This window comes from Panthera tigris, chromosome B1, assembly GCF_018350195.1.
Source record: "Panthera tigris isolate Pti1 chromosome B1, P.tigris_Pti1_mat1.1, whole genome shotgun sequence".
NCBI lineage: Eukaryota > Metazoa > Chordata > Mammalia > Carnivora > Felidae > Panthera > Panthera tigris.
This window is the reverse complement of record NC_056663.1, coordinates 201793352-201820028: the sequence shown is the minus strand read 5'-3', so window position 1 is coordinate 201820028 and position 26677 is coordinate 201793352. Positions and strand designations below refer to the sequence as shown.

Sequence of the window (26677 nt, the reverse complement as noted above, 5' to 3'; positions counted from 1 at the left end):
GAAGGGAAGTGGAAAGTCGTCTGGGGGTGAGAAGAAGAGCTGTAAAAACGTCACGCGGGAAGGGGAAGCTGGCAGAAATGAGGGCAGAAGCAGAAGTCGGTGACACAAATCAACAGACTAAACGGGCAGAGGAATACACGAAGAGGGGTTACTTCCCAGCTCAATTTATGAGGCCCCTGAACCTTGACCCCCAAACCTGATGCGGACTGAGAGGAGAAGAGAGGAGAGGAGAGGGGAAGAGGGGGAGGGGAGGAGGGGGGAGGAGAGGGGAGGAGGGGGAGGGGAGGAGGGGGGAGGAGGGGGAGGAGAGGAGGGGGAGGGGAGGAGAGGGGAGGAGGGGGAGGGGAGGGGGAGGAGAGGGGAGGAGGGGGAGGGGAGGGGGAGGGGAGGAGGAGGGGGGAGGAGGGGGAGGAGAGGAGGGGAGGAGGGGGAGGGGAGGAGGGGGGGGAGGAGGGGGAGGGGAGGGGGGGAGGGGGAGGAGGGGGAGGGGAGGAGGGGGAGGGGGAGGGGAGGGGGAGGGGAGGAGGGGGAGGAGGGGAGGGGAGGAGGGGGAGGGGAGGAGGGGGAGGGGAGGAGGGGAGGAGGGGGAGGGGAGGAGGGGGAGGGGAGGAGAGGGGAGGAGGGGAGGGGAGGAGGGGGAGGGGAGGAGGAGGGGGGAGGAGGGGGAGGGGAGGAGGGGGAGGAGGGGGAGGGGAGGAGGAGGGGGGAGGAGGGGGAGGGGAGGAGGAGGGGGGAGGAGGGGAGGAGAGGAGGGGGAGGGGAGGAGGGGAGGAGGGGGAGGAGGGGGAGGGGAGGGGAGGAGGGGGAGGGGAGGGGGGAGGAGGGGGAGGGGAGGGGGGAGGGGGAGGAGGGGGAGGGGAGGAGGAGGGGGAGGGGAGGAGGAGGGGAGAGGGGAGGAGGGGGAGGGGAGGAGGGGGAGGGGAGGAGAGGGGAGGAGGGGGAGGGGAGGAGGAGGGGGGAGGAGGGGGCGGAGGGGGAGGGGAGGAGAGGGGCCGGCTGCCCACAGGTGAGCACAGGTGGAAGCACTTAACATCACGACGTGAGGGCAGGTTCATGTTTATTCCAAGGACAGGATATTTTTTTAACGCTTGAAGATCAATATAATTTACCACAGTAACAGAGTAAAGTGGAAAAATGGTATATCCTCTCAACAGAAGCAGGGAAAGCATTTGGTAAAAGTTGGCATCCGTTCATGGGAAAAAACAAAAACAAAGCAAAACAAAACTTAGCAAAATAGGCATTACAGGGAACTTCCTTACCTGATGAGGTCATAAAAAGTCCCCATAGCAGGCAGCACACTTAAGCTTTCCCCTCGAGATCGAAGCAAGAGAAAGATGGATGCTGTTACCATTTCTGTTCAAATGTTTCTTGCCAGTCTGAGTTTACTAAGAGAGTAAAAACAATCGATATTTAACGGCCACAAAGGAAGGACGAAAATGTTGTCCTCAGGGGCGGCTGGGTGGCTCGGTCAGCCAAGTGTCCGCCTCTCGATTTTGGCTCAGGTCATGATCTCCTGATTTCGTGGGTTCGAGCCCCACATCGGGCTCTGCTGACGGTGTGGAGCCTGCTTGGGATTCTCTCTCTCTCTCTCTCTCTCTCTCTCTCTCTCTCTGCCCCCAGCCCCCGCTCATGCTGTCTCTGTTTCTCTCAAAATAAATAAACTTAAAGAAGTTTTTTTAGAGAAAATGTTGTTCTCACATGATATGGTATTTATAGGAAATCTAAAAGAATCTAGAGGTTAATTATTAAAATTAATGAATACCTAGCAAGGTTGCTGGGTATAGTCAGTATACAATAATCAGTTGTGGGTATGGTTAGGAAATAGCATATAGATTCAGTGCAATTTTTCAAGTCTATTTACTTCTTTTGGAGAGAGACGGAGCTAGCGTGAGTGGGGGAGGGGCGGAGAGAGGGCGAGAGAGAGAATCCCAAGCAGGGTCTGTGCTGTCAGCACAGAGCCTGACGAGGGGCTCAAACCCACGAAACTGAGATCAGGACCGGAGCCAGAACAGAGTCGGACGCTCACCCGACTGAGCCCCCAGGCGCCCCGTAGCAGCCCGGATATTCTTGAAGGAGAATAGGTAGGAGGAGGTCCGCCATTCGCCGTCGAAACGTGTTATAGCGGAAGCAACTCCAAACAGGGTCCGTGTTGGCCCTCCTCCGTAGGAGGAGGGCGTGCACAGAGGTAGACCCCGTGCCCGTGGACGTGGGCTGTGTGCAGAGCAGGGCCGAGTGTGGTCTTTTCAGTGGTGCTGGCATAAGAGATCCACGCGGGGAAAAGAAAGAAAGAAAGAAGGTCCTCGTGCCCTACGAACACAGCTCAATCCAGCTATAACGCAGAGGGCAGCACAAGAGCATTACCTGAGGGCAGTGCGGGCTCACAGCCTCATGGTGTTGGGGCGTGAGCCATAGAGGCCAAAGCTGATGCTGAGACCCGGAGAATGTCAGGGCCCTTCATGCGTGCAGATACACCACTGCTAGATTACGGGGGAGGGGGGTGGGGGGAGGCCCCACCAGAAGAGTGGGCAGGGGATTCAGGCGGGTGTTGCACCAGACGACGGCCTGATGGCACGTCACACGGGAGAAGGTTTCCAGCCCTGTTCACCATCAGGGAGGTGCAGTTACGGCCGTGGTGAGGTCAACACCCCGGGAGGGCTGCAGTGAGGACTGACGTGTCAGCAGGAACCGGGCCGGGGCTGTGCAGGTGAGCCCTCGAGAGGAGGCTGGACAGGAGCCGGGGCGCGTGGAGGCAGGGGCGGGGGGCCTGTCCTCCGAGCGGGGAGAGGAGTTACTGACAGATGGCGGGAAGGGGGCAAGGTCCTGGTGGGGGGGGGGGACGGTCAGGGAATGAGTCAGGCTATAGGAATGTCAGAGGGGAGTCTAGTATGTTTTTGAAAAGGTGCCCATTTTAGTCTTGACCGTGGCGGACGGTCACCGAGGAGGCAGTGGCCTGAGAGGCGGGTCACGGAGAAAACAGCCGGCACTGTTGGCCCGGCGTGGACAGCGGGGACGTCTCCGCCCTCTAGGTGTTTAGGCAGGTGTTTAGGTTTTTAGGAAGTGGACCGACGGTGTTGGCGTTTGTGAGACAGTCCCAAGATGACCGGTGACCCGGGAAGTTTTATATGGCACAGAATGTGCAAGACTGCGTGTGTGACAGGGGGTGAGCGTGTGGGGTCCGCAGAGCGCGTGGGGAAGGTGCTCGTCCAGCACGGCGGTGACAGTTGTCGTGGGGGGGCTTGGACGTGGCCCGCGAGCCCCCAGGGCACAGGTCAGTGGAGAAAGGTGGCTCTGGGACCGTCGGTTCCTGTGATTTGGTGCAGGCATGGCAGGAAGGCTCCTGGACTGAGCTGCTTGGCCAGGGCCCAGGGAGGGGCTCGAGGGTCAGTAGGGTGAAGAAGAAGGACTTGGGGCACCCGGTGTGAGGCATGTGGTACTGGGACATCCTGGAAGGAGGCATGGTGGCCGCGGCACATCGGTGGCAAGGTGATGGCGGTGGGGGAGCTGGAATAGGTTTGTGGGCCCCTCTCAGGAGGAAATGTCCACAGTCCCCCAACGTGTGGGGCCCGCACATGAAGGTCTCGAGACAGGCACAGCTGCCCTGGGGACAGAAGGGAGGGAGGGAGGGCCAGCCTGAGACTTGGGTGTTATTCTAAGTGTGGTGGAAGCTTCTGGCGAAACTCACAACAGGGAGCTGAGGGAGAGAGGGGCGTGGCGTGTGGCAGGGCAGGAGGGACGGGGCCCAGCCTTGCTCCAGCTCTCAGGAGCTCCGGGGGCTTCAGGAGGAAGCCCCTAAGTGTCTGAGTGACAGGAGAACACGGGGGTGGGACCCTGCAGGAGCCCTGGGAGCTGGGGCACAGGAGAGGGGGGGGGATCTGGGCCGGGCAGAAAGGCCGTGGTGAGGGCCGGAGTCGGCACCCCGTGGCCCTCAGGCCATGGGCTTGTCCTGTGAGTAAAGCTTTACTGGGGACAGTGGCAGTGTTGGGTGGTGCAGACAGTGACCCACAGACTGGATGTTTATTCTCGAGCAAGCTGGCTGCACCCTAGTGACAGCCACGGTGCCCAAGCTCACTGTGGCCCCGGGAGGGGAGGGGACCTGGCTGCTCTCTGGACCGCGGGGTCCTTCAGTTCATGGCCTTTCTAGACGAGCCCCCTGCTGAGAGCCAGGCCCACCTGCCCTGCTGCCCCTGGGGCCTCTCTGGCTGGAGCCAGAGCCCCGCGGGAAGCTCCCCGCCGCTCCTTCTGGCTCTCACAACACCCCGGCCCCACCGCACTCCCCGGGAGCACTGTGCTGGGGGGAAGGCCGCTGGCAGAGGGCCCAGCTGTGGTTGGCAGGGACTGGCAGTTCAGGGCCTGGACAGCAGGGGGCGCTGAGGCCATGCATTTTCCTCTCAACTTGTCCAGACTTCTCCGTGGGGGGTGGGGGGTAGGGGGTGGGGGGTGGGAGCGGCCCCTGCACCTGAGGCTGTGCTGCTGTCTGCGCTCATCTCCCTCTGCCACGCTTGAACCTGTAGAGGAGTGCGTGTGTTCCCTCTGGGTCCAGCCGTGCCCGGGATGGGCGGAAGACCAGGGAAGGCATGACGGGTCCGGGGCATTTAGGGGACGATGCCCCTCGCCCTCCCGAGACTGGCTTGGGGCTGCGGCAGGAACCAGTGAGAGGCACCTGGGGAGGCGGCGGCCGCTGCAGGGGGATCCAGGATACGGGCGGAGCTCTTTGGTGGGCTCGTTCACCAGAATTCTCTAGGTGGCCGGGTCTAGAGAACGAGGCTCCTCTCTGCCTGGCTTGCCGGTGTTCCCCCCGGGATGCCCGCTGCTTCCCCCCCCCACCATCTGTGTGCTCTGGCCGGACCCTCCCCGGACATGCTCCCTGAGCTGCCCCGACCCAGCCCCCCACGGGCCCTCTGCTGCCGTCCCCCGAGTGCTTGCACTGCGTTCTCAGCTCAGGACAGACCCCTGGGCAGGCTCGGGCAGAGGGCACAAAGGCCCTCTGGGCTCCCTCCAGCCCGGTGACGCGCCTGTAGCTGCTTGCTACCTGCTTCCTGTTGTCTGGCTTCCTGGGCCAGAGCACCCTCCCCCACGGCCCGCAGCTCTCCCGCTGGGGTGGACCAGTGCCGGCAGCTCACGCGGCCGGGCAGGCCTGGGGTTGGGGGCCAAGGACGGCTCCGACCTCAGCTGGCCCTCTCCCCACTGCCTCTGGGCAGCTCCCTGTCCTGCCGAGCCCAAGCCCGTGCAGTGCCAGGCCACACCGCCACTGCCACCCGGCGTTTCCCGTCGTGCCCAGACCCACGCTTGGTCTTATTAGGGGCTAGTCCCCAGTTGGCCGTGAGTCAGCACGCTCGTCAGAATAGGGAGGATGCGATGGCGGGCGTGTTTGGCGCCCTGCGGGAGCCCTTGGACACTTTGACAGCCAGGAACCCCTCCTTTCCCCCGGAGGTGAGCCGGGCTCTGGGGGCCGAGGGCACCGTGCGGCACGGGCGGGGGTTGTCCCCAGGCTCTTGCCCCCGTCCCCTCCCTCTCCTTGCCCTGCGGACGGCAGAGAAGGGCAGGCTGACAGCAAACGGGGAGACACAGAAGGCCCCAAAGGGACACGAGAGCGCGTGCCGTGTGGAGCCGGATGGCGGCGGGCGGCTGTGTGGGCCACACGCGACGGCCACGTGCACGAGTGGGGGTCAGCTTCCTCTGGTGGGGTATGGGCGCTTCCGTCTGAGGCGGTGAGAGTGAGAACAGGTCCGGCACCCGAGCGGCGGCGTGCACGACTCGGCGCCCGGGTGCTGGGTTTCGGGATCTGCCGCGTGCCCTGGGGTGTGGCCTACCAGTCCCGCGGTCCGGCTCCGGTCTCCGGTGGTCTCCGGTGGTCGCTGGTGGTCGTCCCGGGTCTGGCAGGCCTTCCGGGCCCGGGTGCTGCTGGCCTGCACTCTGGCCTGGAGGCCACTGTCCTCTCCCCAAACCTACAAGTAGTACAGGCCCCTGGGAGATCAGTGAGGACAATAACCTGGCCACCGAGTCACCGGCTGGCCTGGCCACCTATGAAAACCTCCCAGTGTGTTTTCTCTGAAAGTGTGTGTGCGTGTGTGCGTGTGTGCACATGTATGGGTGCACGTGTATGGGTGTGTGCACACGTATGGGTGCATGGGTGCATGTGTGTGCATGTACGAGTGTGCATGTGTGCACATGTATGGGTGCACGTGTATGGATGCGTGTGTGCATGCGTCTGTGTGTGCACACGTATGGGGTGTGAGTGTGCGTGTTGGAGGGTGACATCAGGGCATGCGTGTCCGGCTTGGGGGGGTGGCGTGTGGCCTGTACCCACTGGGCCGGGCCAGATCCTGTCTCAGCCTTGCCAGCCTGCGGTCTGTACCACACGGTGCTCTGGGCGCGGCTTCTTCTCTCTTCCCGGCCGCCAGGGGAAGGAGGTGGGCTTGCCGGCCTTGTCTGCCAGACTTGATTTATACCCAGGAAAGGCGACTCATCCGTGTGCCCGCGGGGCCTGTTTGCAGGCCGTGGCCCCCGCTTTCCCTCACACTGGCTGGCTGGCCTGCTTGGGAAAGACGATGAGTCCTGCTCTTATGGCCCGGAGAACAGGTGGAGTGGGCAGGCCGTGGCACTTGGACATGAGGCCCCTCCGGGCTTGGCGGGGCAACCGCGGGAGCCCAGGAAACCCTGGGTGGGGGGGTTGGAGGGAGCTCTCTCGGCCGAGGCTCATCCCCCGCCCTGCCCCATGCAGCAGGGGGGAGGTGGGGCAGCCCGGGGCGCCCCTGCCCACCTCCTGGGGGCCCGGGCTGAAGGCCGCTGCTCCCGTCCCCCCCTCTCACTGGGACCCCCTTCCCCGTAGTCCTGGGTGGTGCTGTCTCCCTCGCGGGCCCCGGCGGCTCCTGTGCGCCGGGCCAGGCGCTTCCTGCACTCGGTGGTGGTGTGGACGGTCTTGGAGGCTTCTGCCCCTTCCTAGCCCTGTGCTGTCGGTTCATACTTTTATTGCGTGTGGATCTCTAGAGAAAAGCAGTCTGAAGAAGCTTGGGCTGATGCCCATGGTCTGTAAGATTTTCACCTCTCGGGCAGGTCTTGTACAGTCGTGCATGAAACACAGAGTCACGTGCTCCGTGTTATGGATTCTCCGTACCGCACGCTTACGCAGGGAATGCTCCCGTCTCTCCCACGGAAAAGCAAAAGTAAGGATGGGCTCCGCATGGTCAGTGTGGCCGGCTGATGGCCCGACCCCAAACCTGAGGGCCAGCATCCCAGCCTCTTGGCCCTTTGGGCATCGCGTTTGCTTCCCGGGGTCGGCTCCGATCTGACGGTCCAGGGTGAGCTGAGTGCTGGAGCCCGTGCACGTGAGACCCTACCTCCAGGGCTGTAGAGTTTTGGCAGTGAAGAAGCACTTTGTGGTGAGCACTTCACCCTGGAGTCTCCAGAACGTTGACGGGTAATTTTGCAGTGGTACCTAGGTTCTAGAACCCGTGTCTTATTTCTTTTCTGCCCCCTGTGCGTACGAGGACCCGCCGCGGTTCCCTCGCTTTGAGGTTGTGTCAGGCGTCTGAAGGCAGACAAGGCAGACAGAACAGCGATAGATGCCCGAGACGGGTTTTAGGAACGCGGCCGATTCCTCAGGTTGGCACCACACAGACTCGTGCATATGGAGGCTTATAATAGAACCGTCAGCAACTGTAATTAAGGCTGTGAACTGCGCCACGCTGCTAAAAAAACAAATTCTCTGCAGCTGTTGGACTGACTGAGAATTACCCCTATCAGCTCAAGTTTGATTCTTCTGATTTGGTGGAGGAAATACTTGAAAAATGATCTCACAGCGTGACTTATGTAAACGGCCTTTTTTTTTTTTTTTTTTTTTTTTTAATCTGAGACAATTGAGATGGAGTCTGAATCCCTGGCAAACCACAGCTTCCTGCAGTGTCCTGTTGCCATGGGTTACAAGGAGAGCCAAGTGGAACTTCATCTGAAATGTCTTTAAACTTCCCTGGCATGCACAGGCTTGCTACTGGGTCAAATCGTATAGTTTAGATCTGCGTGCCTGGTGTGGGGCAGAAGTCTTCTTGTCTGAAGATGAATCTGGGCAAAGCGTTGTCCAAGGAAACACACATTTTAAGCGATCAGCAGGTAAGTTTCTTGTCATTTGGCAGAATTCTTCTAAGACAACTTGGCATCTCAGTTATTGCTTTGTTTTCAGACTGTTCAGCAAATGGTAGATTTTCAGGGTAAACTTTGAAAGCTCTTCTCGTGCCTCCATCATGGAGCTGAATGTGAGTCCTGTGGCGGCGAATGCCCGGCTCTGGGACCACAGGACACCCGGAGCGAGGCTGGGCGGTGGGTCGGTCGCGGGGGGTCCAGCTCAGCCTCCGGGGCACCCCGGCTGCTCGCGCCGTAAGTCAGCCCCACGGAGAGCAGCAGCGATCTTGTCCTTCCCGCGGTAATTCTAACAGCTTTTAAAGAGGAGCGAGGGAGCTAATTTGGGGGAAGTATTAAGTTTCAACCGGATTATCCAAATCTATCATCTTCTTTAAATTACTATTTTGTATCTAATATTTTTAAATGTAACGAACTGATTTTGCTTCATACGTGTACATAGGGAACCACTGATAATCCTATTGAATGATTGATTATTATCTGAGCTTATAAAGTTGAACTTACTAGGAAACTTTTTCAAAAAAGGTTTGGGGAGCCAGGCAAAAGGAAGGTTTGAGATTGAAAAAAAAGAATAATTTTTATTTTCCTCTTGTGGCTGTGCTGTGTTGATGTAAATGTCACTGATTGCAGGGTACCAGTTTTAAATTCGTTCTTTTCTGAGGGCTGTTTCATTTTGCGGTTTTCGTGATATCTAAGTAGAACCTCAGGGCGGCGGCTGCAGGCGAGCCGGTTCAGAGGTGACCGGTTTGGGGGTGAAATGCAGGGAAAGGGGGCTTCATCCTCCCTTTTAAATGGAAGCTAGAAATAGGTCAGCTGGGTCGGTCCGGGAGGAACCTTACGCGGTCAGTGCACGTTTTCATCTATTTTAAAACCACGCAGTGTGTAGTCTGAAAAGCCCAGGCACTACTAAAGCTCACCGGAGAGGGTGGGGGGGTGGCTTTGATGTTTACGGGCGTGCCTGCCGCGTGGCCGCCCCCGGCTGTCCTGGTGCAGAAACGCCGATGTGTTCCTAGGACCCTGTTCCTCGTCCTTGATGGAAAAGTGCATTTGGGGTGTACCGTGTCCTTAATGGACCGATCAACCAGTTAGTTACCCACACATACCCGTGCACCACGCTCTCATCTCAGTGATCCATAAAGGCAAGTTTTAGGAAATGTTGGCTTTTATGCCGGGTGAGAAGAAAGGTCTCTAAAAAGCTGCCTTTGTACTTGCCCGTATAAATGATTTGGATCCCTTTTGCAATTTTTGCAAGTGCTCAAACTGGCAAATAAGTTGTTCGCGTGAGTGTGTTAAAATCTGGGCGTGCGGGTTGTATTTTAAGCAACAGAAAATGCGCAGCTCTCTCCTCCCCGGGGCCGAGGGTGGTATCAGAAGGTGGTGGGCGAGTGGTGGGGGCACCGCAGCTCTTTCTGGCTCAGAGTGGGCCCGTGGGGAAGAGGGCAGAAGGAGGGCCACTGCGAGGGGGCGATCCTGCAGCCACGCGGTGTGAAGGGGGTAAACTCGGGGGCACCGTGTGGGAAGGCTGGCTCCACACCTCACCAGCTCTGCTGTCTTAGCGCCTCTAATTGCTGGTCTGTAAGCGGGGTGCCCGGGGAGGCCAGCCTCCATCCGCAGCGCACGTGGGCTCCGTGAGCGCGGCGTGCCTCTCGTGAGCGCCTTTTATCCGGAGGCGGAGGGCTATTTCCCACGGCCGTTGGAGCACAAAGGAGAGCCGGTGGGCGCTGACCCTGAAAAAGTGTGAGGCTCCCACCGGCCGCATGAGCAGATCACAGTTTTCCCGTCGTTCACGAAGTGAAGTTCAGCATAAGTAGACTTTGCACGTGTGGGTATGCGCCTCTGTCACAACAAAGCGAGCCATCAGCCCCGACCACGTCGGGGTGGGCGTGAGCGGTGGGTGCTGGTGAGATGCGGTGGGGGGAGACACGGAGACCCACAGCCTAGAAGGAACGCGAACTGTCACAAGAAGAAAGCTTCGACAAGCTTCCCGCGTGGACCCGTCACCCCACCGCCGCTGTGGCCCTTCTCGGGGCCGGGCCGTCCGGGAGGAGTGACGGGATCCGTGCCCGGCCCCGCCAGGCTTCCACGCCGATGGGCAGGGCTGCGCGGGAGGTTAGTCACCCTTGCGGCTCGTCCTCCCCTGCCCGCTCATAAAGTACAGATGGCACTGGGCTGCGCTCGGCCGAGGTCTGTGGTTCCGTGGCCTGGAAGCGTGTCTCGTGTCACAGATGCGTTGTGAGGTCTGTCTGCCCAGGCAGCTGCCTTCAGGCTGCTAGAGTATGAGAGAAAGAACCTTCCAGAGACCAAGGGGCTTCCACCTCTCCGTGCACTGAGCCCCGTGCAAGATTGGAAACGGGAAGGGCTGCGCTGGGAAGACAGAGTCCCGTGTTCTGTTGAAGGCGCTCGGGGCGGCGGTGGGGGCGGCCACGCTCAGGGCTCCACTTGGCCGTGACAGCGCCCGGTGGCAGGTGCGTGGAGGGCGAGCCAGCCCCGCAGAAAGGCCTGGACAGGCTGGAGGGAGACAGACCCCGGCGGTGAGGAGGGCCGCCCCGGGTTTGCTCCTGGGGAGGTGCAGGCAGGGGGAGGAAGGGAGAGCGGGCCACACAGGCAGGGCCGGCCGCAGCTCTGGCAGCCGGGTCTTCCTTCCCCCTGTCGCAGACCAGGACTCGGTCCCGGTCCCCTCGCGGGCCCACCGGGTGGGCAGCGGAGGCGGTGAGGGGCGACCCGAGAGCAGGGGCGGGGTCCCCTCGGCCCGGACCGGCACACGTGGGGGGCTGAGCGGGCCCCGGAGGCAGTGTCGGGGTGCGGCAACAGGCCCGGCTGCCAGGGTGGCCGTGGGACGGGAGCGAGCGCACAGGCCTGCCCTTCTGTGGGCCGACGCCCGGCTGGCTCGATTGTTTTGCCTTTGCCTGGGTTTTTCCTTCTTTAGCTCAGGCGAGCGGGCTGGTGCTCAGTGCCTGTCTCCGCTCTTGGCCTGTGCCACTCGCGGGGGGACGCGGGCTCCATCCTCTGCGCGGGGCCGGCCCTGCTGGGCTGTCTGTCCCTCAGCGCGCGTGTGCCTCGCCCCAGACGTCCTTGGACCCTGACGGCGGGTGGAGGGGGGGCCGCAGCTGCGTGGGGGCGGTCTGCGTGTATCCCACTCAGTGGCTGCACAGACTCTTCTCTCACTTTCTGAGGCTCTGATTCTGGCCATCTGTGTGAGAAGACCTCCCGGTACGTGTGAGGGAGACTCGAGCTTCTGTCTGCACGTCCTCCCCTCCCTTCTGTGAAGACGTCGGTCGCCTTGAACTGGCAGCTGGGTGACCTGCTGACCGTGTGCCCTGGCTGCTGCCGCCCTCGGTCCTGGGGTGCAGCCGGCACGCGGGCTCCTTTCTCCGTGATCCCGAGAGGGGCGCCTGCCACCCTCCATCCCAGAACCACCCGTCGGTCGTGCTGGTCATCCTGACCGGCTTTCCCGGGGACCCCGGTTACCCCAGGACCCCGCCCCCTGGCTTCTCTCCCCAGGTGCCTCCGAGCGACAGCCCTCCAGCCTGTCGCGGCAGCAGGGACCCCGCTGCTCCCAGCTCCCTCTGGATGTGCAGGAGGCGGGTAGGGAGTAGTGTTCCAATCGGGCTTCTCCCTCGGTGTCCCCTGCCCTTCGCTCTGGCCATCCCTCGAGCCCCCTGTCACCAAAGCCCGAGGACTCAGCCCTCCAAGTGTGTCCCTGCGTCCTTACTTCCTCGCCCCCACCTCGCTCTCTTGCCTGCAGCCCTGGGGGTGCGCGCTCTGCCCTGCGTCAGCCCGTCTCCAGCCCGAGGGGACACCGCGCGTGCCCTTCTCCACGCCACGCGCTCCCATAGCACTTGGCTTGCCCAGGCAGCGGGGACGTGACGTCGACTTGCCGAGGCAGCGGGGACGTGACGTCTTGGGTTCACCTCCAGCCCCCAGCATAAGCACCTGGGGGCGGGGCTGCCCGTTCTGGGTGTGCGGCCGTGCCACACGCACCCGCGTGTGCAGGAGGCGTTCAGTGAGTGCAGGTGACCTCAGCGGGATCCCCCCACCCCCACCCCAGGCCCTGCCTGACCCTGAGGGTGGGGCTGCCGGGGCCGATGGAGCTAGCCCGGGAGGATGGAAGGACGCACGGACGGCTCCAGCTTGAGGCTCCGCTCCGCTCCGTTGGGTGGAGGTTTGGGAACCCCCTGAGGCATCTCGGCCTTGATGAGAAAGAGCTTCCCTGGGGTTGGGCCTCGGCTTCGCCCGAGAGCGGGGCTTGGATTCCGGTCTCCAGCGTGTACCTGCGTGTCCCAGTCCCGCAGAAGGAGCTCCTCGGGGACGGTGTCTGTCTGAGAGCCAGACTGAGTGCTGCCGCCCCCACAGAGCATTCCAGAGAGGCGAGTTTCCCTCCGCTTCGCTGGCCGTGCTGTCCTGTCGGCCTGCTGAGTCGTGGCCGTCTTCCCAGACCCTCTGCCGCCTCCCACCCTGTCTCCCTTAAGCCGGGCCGGCCGGCCACGAGGGGGGATTTGCAGTCTTCAGTCAGCAGTAAGGTTGGAGGGTTTCTGTGCGAGGCCGGATGTGCACGCCAGATCAATCCCCTAGCCTGAGCGTGGAGCCCGCGTGCCGCTTGCTCGTCAGGGTTTTTGCAAAAGGAACTATGTCAGGCTCCACCAAGTGCTTGACAGGAATATTCGCTCTTGAGTCCCTGGGAGGATGCTGTCGTTGTGGGTTTGGCCTCAGTTGGTCTCTTGTGATTTCATTGGAGGCCGAAGAAGCCTTTGGGTCGCGCACACCTGTGCATACGTGCCCACGCGCAAACACACGTGCATATCAGGACCCGCACACGGGATGTGCGTGCACACGCGTGGCTCTGAGGCACACTTTAGAGAGAGAGGCCCGGGTTCAGCCGCGAGCCGACTGAAGGTCCCCCACTGCTGCAGCGCCTCTCCCCGTCGGGCCGCACAAACTGTGGTGTGCCGTGCCGTGATGGCTGTGCCCTCGCCCTCGCCCATGACTGTGTCCAGCTGTCCTGTTTGTCACCCGAGTGCCTGTGCCGTGTGTCATCCCTGTCTCCTAGGTCACAGAACTTCTTTACCGTGAACGTGATAGTTTGAACCTTAGAAATTGTGCACCCCTCCCCCCCGCCTTTATGTGAGCTTTCTGCCCAGGTGTCTCTTGGTGGAACCTGCTGGAAAGCCGTAGTGTGTGTGTGTGTGTGGGGGGGGGGGGGTGTGCTTGCGTGCTCACGTGTGTGAGCACGGAGAGGGCGGGGTTGGGATGGAACGCCATGGAATCCTCGCGAGGGGATGCGCTCCGAGCCTGGCCCTTTTGCCAGGCCGCTGCGAGGTCTGTGGGAGGTCACACAGGCGTCTCGCCACCGAGGGACCTGGGGGCCGGCCTGCAGGGGCCGACGTGGAGGCTGTGCGGGCCCACTCAGGGGCCTGGCGAGGAGGGCCTCCCTGACAAGGTGCAGGTGGGCTGGCCAGGGGAGGGGACAGCAGGGGCTGGGGGCTTCCCACAGCGGCTCTCAGAGTCAGGGAGACACGGCAGGACCCGCGCGCGCACACGTGCAACTCTGAGGCCGGGCTCGCGCACAGCATAGATCCGGGAAGCTCTTGGGTTTCACGTTTTCCTGTCCATCTTACGTCGTCGTCGTCATCCGCACCCGTGGCTGGTGGCCACTGACCTGACCTGATAACGCCGAGGGTCGTGGCTGGGTGTGAAGACGTCTGGGCCCTCGGAGCTGAGTCAGGGCATGAGCCCAACAGGCCCCACACGCGCCTGCTCTCCTCTGCACTCGGCCCGGCGAGGGTTCACTTAAAACAGAAACGATCAAGTTTTTAAAAAGTCACATAAACATATATTAGATGCAAGGAGACTTGTTCAATTCCTCGGGGTTTTCGTTATTTGGGTTATTTACATTCTCTCTGTATTCAGAACATTTGGTGCCTTTGGGCAGCTTGCAGCCCTGGTCTCTTCTTTAGGACTCAGATACGACCAGGTGTCTAATGCTTTTTGTGTCTAAGACAGGCAATTTTGTCAGTGACTCAACGTGAAAAATGGATGTTATTGTGTGTTACTATAGATCACAGTGATTTGGAAATGATATAGTTTAAAGCTTGCAGGCTCAACCTTGGTAAAGGCTAGACTCATCATCCAGTATGCTTCGTGTAAATGGTCTAAAACTGGCACACCATTAATTCCAAATGAAATATCCATGGAATGTGTGTGGTCCAGACACATTCCCTGCTGGGAATAAACGTGATTTCTACTGAACCATCGGGCTTACGAGACTGACCCGAGGAGTGGAGATTGTTTGAACTTAAACCACGTATCTCAAATACTTCGTAAGTCTCTTTAAAACAGACTGAATTCCAGTCTTGCAGGAGTGTGCTGGAACTCTTTAGAGCTATACGATTACGGCACAGCGCTCGGAAAAGTGCTGACTTACCGGGACCTTTCTTCCCTGGAAGCTTGGTCTTTACAATTCTGCTTCTTTTGTAAGGATCACATGTAGGCATGGGAATTTGGGAAGAACCCAAAAATGCGGGCAAATGAAATCAACTTCTTAACACAAATTGTACAGAACAAACATTAGGAATGTTAGGTTGTAATTCATAAAAACGTTTACGGTGGCCCGGGGTCTCCGTACGCCGAGAAATCGGGAAAGCCTGACTTTCAGTCACACTGAGCAGCTGGCTTCCCCTTTTGCGGGAGCTGCTCTCTGGGAATGTTCTGTGGGAGTTTCTGAAGCTTTGCCATTTGGGACTGCTCCCCCCCTCCAGCGGCCATGATGTGCTAAAAAAAAAAAAAAAATGCACTCCAGGCTTTAAAAGGGTAACAGGGGTCAGAATCGGACGTGTCATGGTCCTGAGGCAAATAGAAATGATTTGGGGGTTCCCCGTCTTTCCCACTGCCCCATTGTTGGCGGGTTGTCTGCCTAGGCCTCCCCACCCCCTCCCACAATGCGGAGCGCTGAGTGCTGTGCCCTGTGCTCCCCACAGGGCACCTCCCAGACTCCTCCCCGCCGGCACCTGTCGCCGTGGGCAGGCCGCTTCACCTCTTTCGGCTCTCCCCGCTGTTGGAGCGAAGGCCCCTGATCCGTGCTCGGCCTGCTCCCGTGTCCACGTCAGGGGCTGAGGACTTGGGGTGCCGAGCGGGGATCGGCTGACGTAATGGCCCAGCTCTGCCCCTCCCTGGTGGTGTGTGCTTACAAGTAGAATAAACATTGGACAGTAAACAGAAGAGTTAGGTTAATGGTAATTGTACATTATTTACAAATTAAATAACGTGGTCAGGAAAAGTCGTCACCTGTTTCTCCGAAATGTGGGGTGGGCGGGGGACATCTGTGACCTCTGAGCCCTTACAGGCCCCTCCGGGAGGACCCTCAGCACACAGAGCCCACGAGCCCCCGGCTTTCCAGACGCCTAGAACTTTCCTTAGCATTTTAAACTTGGAAAGTACTCTTTGGGCACAGCTCCCCAAACTGGGGAAAGGGAAGGAAACACACGTTTGAGGCCGTGGCTCAGAGATGCTGAGTCCCTCCCGGAGCCTGGTGAACAAGGGTGACGCACGGAGTGCCCGAGCCCCTCTCCCGGAGGACGTGCGCGAGGGGCGCCCGAGGGGGTGGCTCTCCAGGCTGGATGGAGGGTGCGCACCCGCAGGACAGCGCTCCTTTCTGACTTTGCTGGCCCGTGTCCAGGCTGGCACCCCCAGGCACCCCCGTGGCACCCCGTGGCACCCTCCCGGCCGGTCTGGCCTCTGAGCTGCCACAAGTGTGACCTTTTCCAGGGCTGTCTTCCAATTCCCAGATTTTCTTTTCAGCCCTACCACTGCTAATCTCTGCACCGAGCGTCGCGTTTCAACGAGTGCAGTTTCATTGTGAGCATCTCGTCAAGGGTTACTGGCCACGTCTGCCGCCTCGCTTCCTCTTTCCTCCGTCACCACTTTGATACACGATTTCATCTTTATTCGACGTTCTGTGTCAGAGCCTCCCAGCGTCTGAGGATCTGCTAGTTGTTTCGGGGAGCTCTTTCTCCTCATGGGTTCTTCCCTTGGGTTTGGGGGGATTCTTGAGTTGTGAGCTTTTACTGGGGCAGGCTCACTTTTTGGAACTCCTGTGGGCCTCAGTTGGGCCGCTCTCCTCCCAGGCGGTTTGGGAGCTGGCCGTCTTTGCCCAGGAGTCCCGGGGCGTGTGGCCCGCGCCCTGCACTCGATGCCCGGCCCGCCCCTCGGTCCCGCCTAGTGGCTCCTTTGCTGTTTACGGAGCAGCAGTATGTTGAAAGCATGTCTGTGTCTATACCGTCTGCACAATTTTTCTGTAAATCTAAAATTATTCTGGAAAAAGAGTATATATTTTTTAAGTGCATTTATTTATTTTGGGAGCAGGGGAGGGGCAGAGACGGGGGGAGAGAGAATCCCAAGCAGGCTTCACGCCGTGGGTACGACCCTGGGATCGTGACCTGAGCCGAAACCCAGAGTCGGATGCCCAACCGACTGAGCCCCCAGGAGCCCCTAAAATACACTTCTGTGAAAAGCACGTTGGTTGAGCTTTACCTGGATCCGTGCGCACTGCCCTGCGACGCTCCGTGACGCCCCTCTCTTGTCCGACCTCCTTCCGCCTCTTCTGGCTTCGGGGACGTGCCTCGAGTTCATTTTGGGGCTGGGCGTAGAGATTGTAGCGCACGTCAGAACTTACTTTCCATCGTGAGCACAGCGTGGAGTCAGCCATGGCCTTCATATTTCTGAGGTTTACGTTTCAGGATTCGTTTTTCCAGTATTATTATCGATAGCATTTCCGACGTTATGTGTGGCCTTGTGGGTTTTCTTCTCATAATCTCAAGGGAATAATTTGACTTTATGACGTGGTTGCTGGTGCTTTACCGTGAGTACGGAAGGACGGCTTTCCGCGGTGTGTCGGCCTGGGAAGGGGGCTTGTGTGAGGAAGGTCACGCCCTTGGGGGGCGAGGGCTGACGGCCCAGGCCGGTTTGCCAGAGTCCGCGCTCGCCTGCCCGTCTGGCAAGATGGATGTGTAAAAACCGGACACACAATGGTGTGTGGTTTTACTATTGGAAACGTACCGATAAGGTGCCAGGATACAGTTCTGGGGCGTTTCTGCCCCAGGACCCGCGATGGTTTGAAACAGCGAGAAGCCCCTATTCCAAAACCCCGGGCTGTCAGAGGACAGGCCCTTTTTCTGGGGCAGAAGGCCATCCATCCCTTAGCTGGGCCCTCAAGCCTTCCAGGTCTGAGACCCACGAGGTGAGGGGCTCAGAATGGGAGGGGGTCCCCCATCTTGCACGCGGGTTGGGGGGTGAGGTTTCGGGGGGCCTGGCGCTGGGGATGGGCCGTCAGCCGCGCCTTTGGCAAGAGCTTCCTCGAGTCCCGCGCTCAGGTCTCGGCTGCCTCTGCGGAGAGGACCCGAGTGCAAGTCTGTCTCCGCGCTGGGCTCCCAGGACTGAGTCAGGGAGGGCGGCGGCTGCCACTGAGAGGAGCGTGCGCGGCCTTCATCCTGCCGCGGAACCCGAGCTGCGGGGTTTGGTCCCGCGCGTGGTGGAGGCCGGGGGAGGCCCAGCACCAGTGCCGTCGGGCCTGGCCTGCACCTGCTCTCCAGAGCTGGGCCCCTGCTGTGACCGGGACGTCCCACAGGGTTGTAGGGTGTCCCCGCGGGCTCCTGGGTCCCGCCCTCGTCGGCTCCTTCCGGCTTCCCGTGCGCGCACGCCCGGATCCTGTCCTTCCTCAGCTGCTCCTCCCGCCTCCCTCCTTCCCCGCCTGCCTGCGTCTCCCAGGAGCCCTCCTCCGACGGGCCCGTTCTGTTCATCCGACCGCCTGTCCTTCCGGGACCCCCCCTCACAGCCTCCTGCTGCCTTCCTACCGGCCTGTTCTGCCCTTGCCCGACTCGTCGGGTCTTTTCCCCGGTGCCTTTGAGCGGCCCCCCACCTCTCCTCCGCTCTCACCCCCTGCGGGCGCCCTCCTGGCCCCTGCCGTGCCGTCACCCGGGCACCTGTCACCGTCACCGGGAGGGGCCCGTTCCCCGCGGCAAGCGGAGGTGCCAGAGCGGCCTGGCGCGGGCCGGTGTGGCTTGTGGGCGATGCACACCGACGGGCTCCCAAACCGGGTTTCTCCAGCGTGTTATTAATGATGCCAGACGTGCCGGGATTTGTTGTTTTCGAATGAAAAGGATGATGACTTCCGCAGAGCCCCGTGTCCCCGGCCTGCCCGGCTTGGGCGGGGTTCACCCAGGAAGTGGGAGCAGAGCTCCTGACTCACTGAGGTGTCTGGTCGTCCTCGGGCGCCCACACTGGGAGCCGGGAGCCCCTCCGGAGGACCTGGCGGCTTGTTCCTCAGACGACAGGCCTGCTGTTGCCCGACTTGGTCATGAGGCTTCATTAACTCATGTCTCTCTCTCTTTTCTTTCAGTCTGCAACTGTATCTGATGGTGGTAAGTCACAATTTCTGATGTATATTTTTATTATTTTTATCGAGTGTTTGTTCACATTGTGAAAGTGTATTTGCCATTGATTCACTCAGAAGAGATGTTTTCCTTGCTTTTCCCCGTCCTCTGGGGGAGGGTTTTGGTCAGGGCTGACTTGGGGGAACTTCCCATGGCTCCCTGGTGACCGAGACACGAGTTCTGGAAGCCGTTTATTGCAGAGACATGTTAGGAACCTGACCTTGAGCGGGTGGAGCCCTTGCGGCCGTCCGGGCGTTGGCTGCAGCACGTCTCATCCCACCTGTGCTGACAAGTTAAAACACGCCGTCTTTTTAACCAGCAAGTGAAGATTTCAAAGCTCTTGCCGAATTTGAGCAATTCTGGAAATTCGGGTGAGACTGAAGTGCGATATGTTCCCTTCTTAGGAACAGCCTAGTGGGTGAGTTGAGGCCTGCGGGCTGGACGGGAGGTGAGAGCCCTCTTCCCGCCTCTGAATAACGTGTGGGAGCTCTGTCACGGGTTCCGTCCAGAAAGGAGGTGGCCGGGCATGTCCCCTCCCACTGGCAGTTCCCCTGCTGTGACCTTATCATTTTTGCTCCGTGGTGGTTCCCTGTCGCTCGTAAGACTCGTGAAGTCCTTATGCTCACAAGCCGTGTGTGTGTGTTTTACATGTTTTAAGGAATCTATTCTTCTGTCTTTGGAGAGTTGGATTTATAGCTTATCGAAAGGTCTCAGCCCCGTGTTCTCGCTGTCTGCTGGCCGTAGGTCTGACGCACACGAGCAGCAGGAACCGGACGGCCGTGAGGCCCGAGGTTGCCCCGGTTTTGCCCGGGAGACAGAAACGAAGCGTGGTTTTCTCGACGCTTTCTGTTGTCCCACAACTGCTGGCTTTGGTGGGGTGGGGCGCCCTGGACGGGGCTGCTGGCGCGGAGGGCAGGTGGGGCCGGGAGCCGCCGCCGGTCGCGGGCACGCGCGGAGCGCATCTTGAATTACAAACGTGCTGATACCTGAGGTGGAGACCATGGATCCTGAAGGTTGTGTTTGGGGATTGATTCATTTTAATAAAAGGAATTACGTTCCCTTTTTCACACACGGTGATAGTCATGCCATTTAATCGGTCTTCAGCTGGGAGCGGGAACCATTTCCTTAATGAAAAGAAAGAGGACCGGTAACCAAATCCAGGATAAAAGTGGTTTTTATAAAATTCCCTTTCTGCTGTTCCAGTTTATCCTTCCCGGTAGAAGATGCTCGTTTCTGCAGGAAACTTACACACGTGAGAAGTTCAGTTTAACCGTAAATACGAGGCCTGATCAGGCTGGGACACTTTCCCCCCGTGAGCAGTGGGTGTGGGGGCCCTGACGTCCACTCAGTGTTTACGAAGCCAGGCCTCCCACGTCGGGGGGGGACCCCTGACCTGGGGTCCAGTGTGTCCTTGCTAAGGAAGCAGTGTCCTGGCGGTGGCGGGTGGGGGCCCCCTCTCCGGGCCCTGTGGGCCCCAGCGTCTCTGGGGATGGCCCCCGTGCCCCGCGAGGCCCTCTGCGGCAGAGGTGGGTAGGGAAGGGCCCACTACTTCTTGAGCACGCCCCGAATTTCAGGAACTGCACCGACAGCCCGTGTGTGTTTTATTTAGTTTTTCATACTTTTATCACTTTTCCACCTTCGATTCTCTTCCGAGCATAAGAAGAAAACGTTTCTCATTGCGCTCGCGGTCTAGTTCTAGGAGCTCCAGCCCCACAGTCTCCACGGGAGGGGGGCAGGGACTGGGGACCCGGTCTGGAAAGCACCCCGTTCACAGGTTAGGACGGTGTCCACGTGGACACCCCGCGTGGCTCTGATGACGGGTGAGTCATTTACTCGGAAGCACCGGCAGTCGCGGCTGCCTTCCGCCTCCCGCGGTGTCCCCGCGTCTCCCTGTGTCTTACAACCTCTCACCATCTAGCTGTGTGGCTTTATTTGGAGGAAGTTGGACAATGCTGTTGTGCGACTTTTGGCAACTTGAGTGTCACCCGCTTTCTCGGAAGGAGAGGGGCTCATTGCTGCCGGCAGCCAGAGACCGCCCTGTGAAGAAGGCAGGGCTGGATGGAGGCCAGCCTCCGTGGAGGGCACGCCAGGACCTGGGGTGAGTCCGGGGGCAGATTTGGCCTTGAGGAAAGGAAGAACATTCTAGCATTAAAGAGAGGCTTAAAAATGTAATGACCCCCCCCCCTCCCCCTTGGGAAGTTATTCAGACACTTGTTCACAGAGGAGGCCCACGGCCCAGGAGCAGAAGCGCAGACGTGGCGGCCGTGGGCCGGTGGGAATGCGCGGGCCTGCAGTGTAGACGCGAGCGGGGCACGTGGGCCTCCCGTCCTGGGCCACGGAGCCCTGCGGCTTTATTGTCACAGAAGCTCGCTCTCCTGCTTTCTCTCTCTCTCTTTTTCACTCTGTATCAGGCAGCTTTGCCAGGAGTCCCTGCCCACCCGACTCCTACATCCTCAGAAGGTCAGACCGCGTTCTGCCCTCCCTAGATGTGCTTTCGCGGTGGAGAGGCGCGGCGTGTGAGGGAGCCGTGCGAGCGCCCCCACCCCGGGCACACGGCGGGCTCGCTCACTCGCTCGCTGCGTCACCCGCGCAAGCCTCCCACTTCTCCCCTCTCCCAGTGTGCTGGTCCCAGAGTCTCAGAGACCCCTTGGGGGCATGTCCCCTGCCGCCTTCTTGTCCCTGCCCTGCATCCCGGCCCCAGGAGGCTGCGACCGCACCCCCTTCGCCTAAACTGCCGTCCCTTCGAGGTTTGCTCCCCTCCCGACACCTCACTGGCCCCACTCCCTGCCTGCTCAGAGCTGGGGTGGTGGTGACCCCGTCCTCCCGCCCCGGTCTCACGTGTCCCTCAGACCCCTTGTATGCCAGCGCACTCCGGGTCCCGTAGCAGTGCCTCCAAGAGGCCTGGGCCGCTGCCGGCCTCCCCGTGAGACCAGCCTGGGCTTCCTTGCCGCCCGGCACTGCTGACGAGGGCCGTCGTGCCGGTCACTCCCCTGTGTCACCGTGCGGCCTCCGCGCCGTGGGCCCGGTGCCACGCACGGCGGGCGGTGCAGAGGGTGTCTGAAGGAAGGCGTTCACAGGACGCGCGGGTGCGGGCCGGAGCCCGGGTTGGAACAGTGGCTTTCAGAGTTTTCCCTTCGTGGCGAAAGCCTCCGGTCACACAAGCAGACAAGCCAGGAGAACCCCGTTCGATAGAACGCGAACGCAGAGACGGCTGGTTGAGGCTGTGGCCTCCCTGGCGCTGGTGGGCGTCTCCTACCCAGGCGCCGGCCACACGGGGCAGGTCTGGGCCATCCCCTTTGTCCTTGTCCAGAAGCTGCCATCCGTCACCCCTTACTGACAAAGACACACTTTTTTTTTTTTTAAGGTTATTTACTTATTTTGAGAGAGAACACGAGCAGGGGAAGGTCAGAGAGGGAGAGGGAGAGAGAGAATCACATGCAGGCTCGATCCCACGAACCGTGAGATCGTGACCTGAGCCGGAGTCAAGAGTGAGACGCTTAACCGTCCGAGCCACCCGGGCACCCCCGCAAAGACACGTAGTTTTGAAGTCACTTGTAAACTCCATGCCATAAACTAATAGCAGTTAATTCTGCTAATTTTGGTTATTCTCTTAACATCGAAGCTGGAACGTTTTTGAAACCAGAAATAATACCAGATGAAAGCCATGTGATCTTTAATTCTTGTTTGCTTTCTGAATGCAGATGGCTTTTGATTTTAAGCCTGCTCTCTTTCCTGTTTTGCTGTCCGCCCTGTTCAAGCACACACCAAGCAAGACAAGCCATAGGGCGGCAGGAAGGTAGCGGGCGTGTCCCCGGAGTGGCAGGGAAGGCCATGCACCGAGCTCCTTGCCACCAGGCCGCTGAGGAGCCCCACGTGGCCCGAGCCTATGGCACTGAGTGGGCTTTGTTGCCCTAAACGCAGACCTTGGCTTTGCCAACTGCCCTGCCTCAGTCCTTGGAGCTCAGTCGCGGGGACACGGGGAGATGTCCCCTGCCGGTTAGTCCCTTTGTCACTGGTGGCCAAGAGGCTGTGCGGCAGGTTAGGATCATTTAGTAGCTAATCGGAGTGGAGTGCAGTTAGAGGTGCCATTACAAAATACTTTTTTTTTATGATTTTTCTTTATTTTTGAGAGGCAGAGAGAGACAGAGCACGAGTGGGGGAGGGGCAGAGAGAGGGAGACACGGAATCCGAAGCAGACTCCAGGCCCCGAGCTGTCAGCACAGAGCCCGACGTGGGGCCCGAACTCCCGAACCGCGAGATCGTGACCTGAGCCGAACTCGGACCCTCAACTGACTGAGCCACCCAGGCGTCCCTAGAGGTGCCATTTTTAGCCCGTCACTAGGGTTACACACGGGAGGGACCTTGGGCCTTGGGAAGGGTGCCGTCTGGAAGGAGGGCTGCCTGTTCAGGCGTCACGTCCTCGGCCACGCTGGGTGCCTGGCCTGTGTGCGTTCTGGCACGTCCCTGTTACCAGTACCCACACTGCTCAGGGGCTTCTTGTTTTTCTTTCCAAAATTATCTCGTTTTTGTATTTCCCAGCTTTATCGAGGCATGGTTGACAAATAAAAATTGTATGTGTTTAAGGTGTGCGATGTGGTGAAATGACCGTTACAATCGAGATAATTAACATGCCCATCACCTCACGTGGTTCCCTCTGTGTGTTGGCAGGCGGGGGGCGGGGGCGAGGACCGTAAGATTGACTCTCTCAGCAACTCTCAGGTGGACGATACGAGCCTGTGATGTGTGGTCACCGTCTGTGCCTTAGATTCCCAGAACTTACTCATCTTTTAAGTGAAACCCTGTCAACCTTGGCCAACGTCTCCCGTGTCCCCTCGCCCACCACCATTCTGCCTTTTATGTCTGTGCCTCGGACTCCACTGGGCCTTGGACAGCGTGGGTTTGAACCGCGCAGGCCTGCTTAGGTACAGGGTTTTTTTTCTCAATAAATACAGTACAGTCCTGTGAGCGTATCTTCCTTATGATTTTCTTAGTAACAGTTTCTTTTCTGTGGCTGACTTTATTGTAAGAATACGCGTCTCATACATACAACATATGAAATGTGTATTGTTTATGTCATCGGTGAGACTTCCTGTCAACAGTAGGCTGTCACTAGTTAATTTTTTGAGGAGTCGGAAGTTACGCGCGGATTTTCGGATTTTCGACTATGTGGGGATTGGGGTTAGGGTTAGGGCATCCCAACCCCCATGCTGTTCAAGCATCATGTGTATGTTATTATTTTTTTTTAAGTTTATTTGTTTACTTAGAGAGCTAGCAAGCTGGGGAGGGGCAGAGAGAAAGGGAGAGAGAAAATCTCAAGCAGGTTCCACACTGTCAGCCCAGAGCCCGATGTGAGGCTCGAACTCACAACCTGAGCTGAAACCAGGAGTCGGGCCCCTGACCGACTGAGCCAGCCCGGCGCCCCATCAGGCGTCGGCTGTATTTTAGATCCACGCACAAGGGAGAACACGCAGCGGCTGTGTCTGGCTCGTCTCACGCAGCGTAATGTCCTCTGGGCTCGTCCGTGTGTCTCAAAGGCAGAAGTCCTTCTTTTTCGAGGGCCGGGTGGCGTTCCACCGCGTGGATGCCCCAGCGTTTCCTTATCTCTTCGCCTGCCTCGAAGGGGCGCGGTTGGCCTGCGGACGGACACATGTTTCCGTGTCTTGACCACGGCGATCAGCGCTTCAGTGAACGTGGGGGCGCGGACATCCGGTTTCAGTCCCTCGGACAGGTACCCAGCGGTGGGGTGGTTCTAGAGTTCATTGCCGGAGGGTCCTCCATCCCGTCCTCCACAGTGGCCGCACCGGTTCGCGCTCCCCCCGGCGGCGCAAGAGGGTCCCCTTTCTCCGCGTCCTCGCCAACCCCTGTGGCTTCTGGTCTTTTTGATGATAGCCACTCCGATGGGGGTGAGGTCATCCCTCGCCGTCGTTTTGACTTGCGTTTCCCTGATGATGAGTGATGTCCTGCACCTTCTCACGCGCCTGTTGGCCATCGGCGGCTCTTCTTTGGAGAAGCGTCTGTGCAAGTCCTTTTTTCTCCGGTTGTTTGGATCTTTTGTTGTTGAATCGCGCGAGTTGCGTGTATTTTTTGGCTGTGACTCCTTTACCGGCCGTGGTCTGCGAGTCTTCTGCGGAGGGGCTCGTGAGCACGTGGCCACCACCGGGCGGATCAGACCGTCAGCCTTGGCATTTTCTGAGCGAGGCGCGGGGCCTGGAAGAGCCCAGGGGGCGGCCCGGCTGGAGCCGCGCACGGTGAGGGCCGAGGAGCCTGTCCCCAGGGAGCCACGCTGTGTGTCAGCCGTGCCTGTCACGGTGCACGCGGTTCCGCTTCCGTCTTGGTGGCCGCCCCATTAGGCAGGTGCAGACGTGCGTCAGAACAGGTGAGTCGCTCGCGTGCCCTGAGATCACGCCCCCTGCGGCTGCACACGTCGACACCGGTGAGCCGCAGGTGGTGCTCCGCCAGGGAAGCCGGACCCCGGAAACAGACGGCGACCCGTTTAGGCGAGAGGCTGGGAGAGCTGGGGCTCCAAGAGGGAGGACCGCGTGTGGGATCACGGCAGCCGCGCGGCTCGGAGCAGATGTACCCGACTCCGACGCCACGTCTCTCCTCCCAGCCCCTGGCATTTAATACCCACTTTATTTTTACATATTCCATCCTTGAGGAAAACGACCTTTTGGGGTAAAATGAGACATGTGTATTATAAATACGTTAAGTCATTAAAAGAAAAGCAACGGAGAAAACGGTTTTGAAAGACCAACCCAAACCCGGCAAGCCTGAAACAGGCGAGTGTCCCCACGGGTGTCCCTACAGACAGCAGCTGAGGCAGGTGGACAGGGCGCCAGACACGCCAGGACGCGAGGGCGGATCAGGGCTCTCCGGGGGTGTGCCTTCAGGCAGGCAGGACCAGGCGGGGGGCGCTCAGGCTGCTCGGTGGCTCAGACCCCGTGGGAGGCGCGGCTCGCAGCTCCCTCCCTCCTCCTCTGTTCCCACCTCTCCTGGGTTCCTGGCCCCAGGGTACATTTCGCCGGCAGAATGCGTAGCTATAACATCATAATTGGGGCCCGTGGCTGTGAGCTGCGGTTGTGTGTGGATCCTGTATGGACAGGGGGAGAGGAGTGAGGGTCCCGTGTGGAGGGGGGAGAGGAGTGAGGGTCCCGTTTGGACAGTGAGGGGAGAGGAGCGAGGGTCCCGTTTGGACAGTGAGGAGAGAGAAGTGAGGGTCCCGTGTGGATGGGGGGAGGGAGAGGAGTGAGGGTCCTGGGGGGAGGGGGAAGGGGAGAGGAGTGAGGGTCCCATGTGGACGGTGAGGGGAGAGGAGTGAGGGTCCCGTGTGGAGGGGGAGAGAGGAGTGAGGGTCCCGTGTGGAGGGGGGAGAGGAGTGAGGGTCCTGTGCGGACGGGGGGGGGGGAGAGGTGTGAGGGTCCCGTGTGGAGGGGGAGAGAGGAGTGAGGGTCCCGTGTGGAGGGGGGAGGGAGAGGAGTGAGGGTCCCGGGGGGAGGGGGAAGGGGAGAGGAGTGAGGGTCCCATGTGGACGGTGAGGGGAGAGGAGTGAGGGTCCCATGTGGGGGGGGGGAGAGGAGTGAGGGTCCCAGGGGGAGGGGGGAGAGGAGGCCCACCCTCAGCCCTTCAGCCAGCCTTCTCAGTGTCACTCTTTTACTGGGTCTCACTGGCAGGTTCCTGAGCCCACAGGCTCTCTTTTCCTCACGTTTCTGCTTCATCGAGAATCAGTCTGTTCTCACCATACTTAAAAGGCAATTTGGTTGCAAAAGTCTTTTTTCCTATGACATTAATTTGATTTTCAGGCATAACTTTTCTCTTTTTTACTTTTTATTGGTTCTATAATAGTATTTCTTGATCTTGTCCTCAATTTGTTTTATCAGTGGTGTTTTCTCTCTGTTCTCTCATAGAACAGGAAGAGTTTTAACATTGTTTAGGTCGTGTTTCCTTCTGGGCCAAACTTTGTCTCTGTCTCTTGCATGTTATATGTCTTCCCTCATCCATGGGCACATCCATCCATCCACCCACCCACCTGTGTATCCATCTGTCTTTCCATCCATCCATCCATCCACCCATCCACCCATCCATCCATCCATCCACCCATCCATCCATCCATCCACCCATCT

General features: G+C 59.6%; 1 protein-coding gene across 6 annotated transcripts in view; it reads left to right on the top strand.

The window, feature by feature from the left end:
• The window catches only part of RGS12 (regulator of G protein signaling 12), a 119615-nt gene that overhangs the window by 45739 nt on the left and 47199 nt on the right, over positions 1-26677 (top strand). For all 6 annotated transcript variants that reach the window (XM_042985070.1, XM_042985069.1, XM_042985071.1 and 3 more), the window contains one exon: positions 18524-18545. In XM_042985070.1, coding sequence (XP_042841004.1) covers positions 18524-18545 — 22 coding nt within the window. The remainder of the gene's footprint in view (positions 1-18523; positions 18546-26677) is intronic.